General features: G+C 45.6%; 1 protein-coding gene across 2 annotated transcripts; it reads right to left on the reverse strand.

Annotated features, from left to right (window-relative positions):
• Nucleotides 1–141: 141 nt before the first annotated feature.
• Nucleotides 142–1,958, reverse strand: her6 (hairy-related 6). 2 transcript variants are annotated; one of them, XM_063200169.1, is made up of 4 exons: nt 1,601–1,958; nt 1,392–1,487; nt 1,193–1,280; nt 142–952 (listed from the first exon to the last, which is right to left on the reverse strand). In XM_063200169.1, exons 1-4 carry the CDS (start codon nt 1,706–1,708, stop codon nt 435–437), a joined length of 810 nt encoding a protein of 269 aa, XP_063056239.1. In that variant the 5' UTR covers nt 1,709–1,958; the 3' UTR covers nt 142–434. The 2 variants fall into 2 exon arrangements, with proteins under 2 accessions (XP_063056239.1, XP_063056238.1); XM_063200168.1 differs by having other exon boundaries at nt 142–955.
• Between the last annotated feature and the right edge of the window lie 542 nt (nt 1,959–2,500).

Here is a 2,500-nt window from a genome sequence, read left to right on the forward strand (position 1 = left end):
GTTATTGTAAAAACTTTTAAAACTTTCACCACGGTATTATATTATACCTGGCTTCCTCGCAGCTTTGCGCGGTGCAGTTTATCAAGTTTGTTCTACGCCTCTACAAATCAACTAACCATGAAAACGAATCAAACCTCCATATATTTTTCGAACAAATTTATTTGTCTTCCAAAAAGAAGAAACGCATGTGAGCATTCATCATATCTTTGGCATCAGGTGGTAGAAAAGACACCGCAAATACAAAACCAAATGCAATAAAGACACAATCCATGATACGAAATCTCATTTCAATATGAACTTCTCCTCATAATCTATACAAATATAGTGCATAATCTCTTTTAACAAACAAAACAAAATGGATACAAAAAAGTAACGTGAAACATAAGAAGCAAGTGTCAAATAGTCTGTAAGAAAAGTCTGTTAGGTGCCAGCATCTACCAGGGCCTCCACACTGAGTCCGAGGTAACTGAAGGTGCACCGGGCGACACCGCCGCAGGAACGGGTGTGCTGGCGTTGTTGTAAACGGGAATTACGGGTCCATTCGATGGCGCAAAGGCTGCATTGGGGATGAGAAAGGCGAATTGTCCGTCTGTGGTGGGTACAAGTTGGAAGCCTCCATAAACTTTTGTGGCTTCTGGTGATAAACCAGCGGTGGAGGCACTTTTGCAGGGCGCGCCGGTGATGGGTAACCCGTTGGCCTGAGGAGAAGCGCTGGGGATCTGGACCATGGGCTGGCCGAAAGACGGATGTGGAGGGCCGGCGGGGATCTGGTGCTGCGTGGGGTAGTTCATGGCGTTGATCTGCGTCATGCAGCTGGCCAAGTGACCCAGGAGCCGGGTCCTGACTTCAGTGTTGACGCCCTCGCAGGTGGACAGGAATCGGGTGACTTCGTTCATACATTCGCTGAATCCAGCTCTGTACTTTCCCAGCACAGAAGGATCTGTGTTCAAGGCTGCTGCGAAACAGATGGGAAATTATGATTAAGACGTGCTCTCAAAGTTTTACCAAGTTTTGCCTATTGGTACAAGAATTTGCTTCCTCAGATCAGTGTGCAACATTTATTTAATTATTATTTCAAATGGCAAATCAACCACACATGTGATGCGTAAAGCATTGAAATTGGGACATTTGGGTAATGCCGGTATTTGATCCAAACATTGCAGGTTAAGCGTGAGAGGAAAAGTGCCTTTACCGGTCATCTGCGCCCGCTGCATATTTCGGAGATGCTTCACTGTCATTTCCAGGATATCGGCTTTCTCAAGTTTTGAATGTCTGGAGCTCTGCGAAAGGGAATATCGTGATTAGGTGGTTGAATTAAACCATGGCATTACGCACGTCTAAATAACTTGGCAACGCCGCAAGGTAGCCAAACAAATCAATTAGGTACTTACATCTTTCTTGAGCGCATCCAAAATAAGCGTTTTCAACTGTCCCAGGCTTTCGTTGATTCTGGCTCTTCTTCTCTTCTCCATTATTGGTTTGGATGACTGAAGAAACAGAAAAATGACTTCCATTACTACAACATCCTTGGCCCACGCATTAACGCAGAAATAACAGCATGACAGCAGAATGTTTTTTTCTTAATCAATGAGATACCAACCTTTCTGTGCTCCGATGCCGTCTTGGGTTTATCTGGAGTGGTGTTCATGCTTGCTGGAGTCGCAGCAACAGGCGAAGAGGACGTCTTTTCCATCATATCGGCAGGCATCTTCTCTTTCAAAAATATCCCACAAAGTGCGAGTCTTTAGAAGATGTAAGGAATCCGATTGGAAGCTCGGTAAACGCTCCCGTGCGCGCAATGAGGAGTGTACAAATTCCAGATAGAGGAGAGGAAGAATCCGTGTGGTAGTAATTCACTTGGGTATGAGATGAGAGGAGGAGTGATCCCCTGGTCGGGTGGCGGTGCGGCTGTGAGGATTATGTCACTGCCTCTGTGCTTGCTCACTGTGTCAGCAGACTGTGTGTGTCTGGTCTGGACGGCGCTCCGTGTTGGTCTTATTTATATCTACGACTGCACGCGAACGGCTCGTGTGAAACTTCCCAAACTTTCTTTCCCACAGTAACTTTCTACCAATCAGCGTGAGAGGCACGCGGCCCTAGGGGAGGACGGCTCGTGGTCGGCGCCACGCCATTGGCTGTTTGGTGTTTGAGCGGGCGGCCAATGGCGCGCGGCCGGGTTTAGGGCACCACCGAGAGGTGCCTTCAATCATTCGTTTACATATTAACACTTTAGATCCTACCCACCCCCCAAAAATCTTTCGTTCCACTTGGAAAATTGCTAGGAGTCATTTCACGATGTAGAGGCCCTGATTGCGCATACAATATTACATTTGCCTCTAATTTTAAATGTTTACTCAGCTCGTGTAACATATCAACATGGTATAAACATTTATAATGGCTTTATAGGGCATGTATTATTACAAATGTTGAAGTTAACTATTTGTCGACTTTGTGGTCACATATTTTGTAATGGTGTGAATGATCGTTATCAGGATTTTAT

This window comes from Engraulis encrasicolus, chromosome 6 (genome assembly GCF_034702125.1).
Source record: "Engraulis encrasicolus isolate BLACKSEA-1 chromosome 6, IST_EnEncr_1.0, whole genome shotgun sequence".
In the NCBI taxonomy this organism is placed as follows: Eukaryota; Metazoa; Chordata; class Actinopteri; order Clupeiformes; family Engraulidae; genus Engraulis; species Engraulis encrasicolus.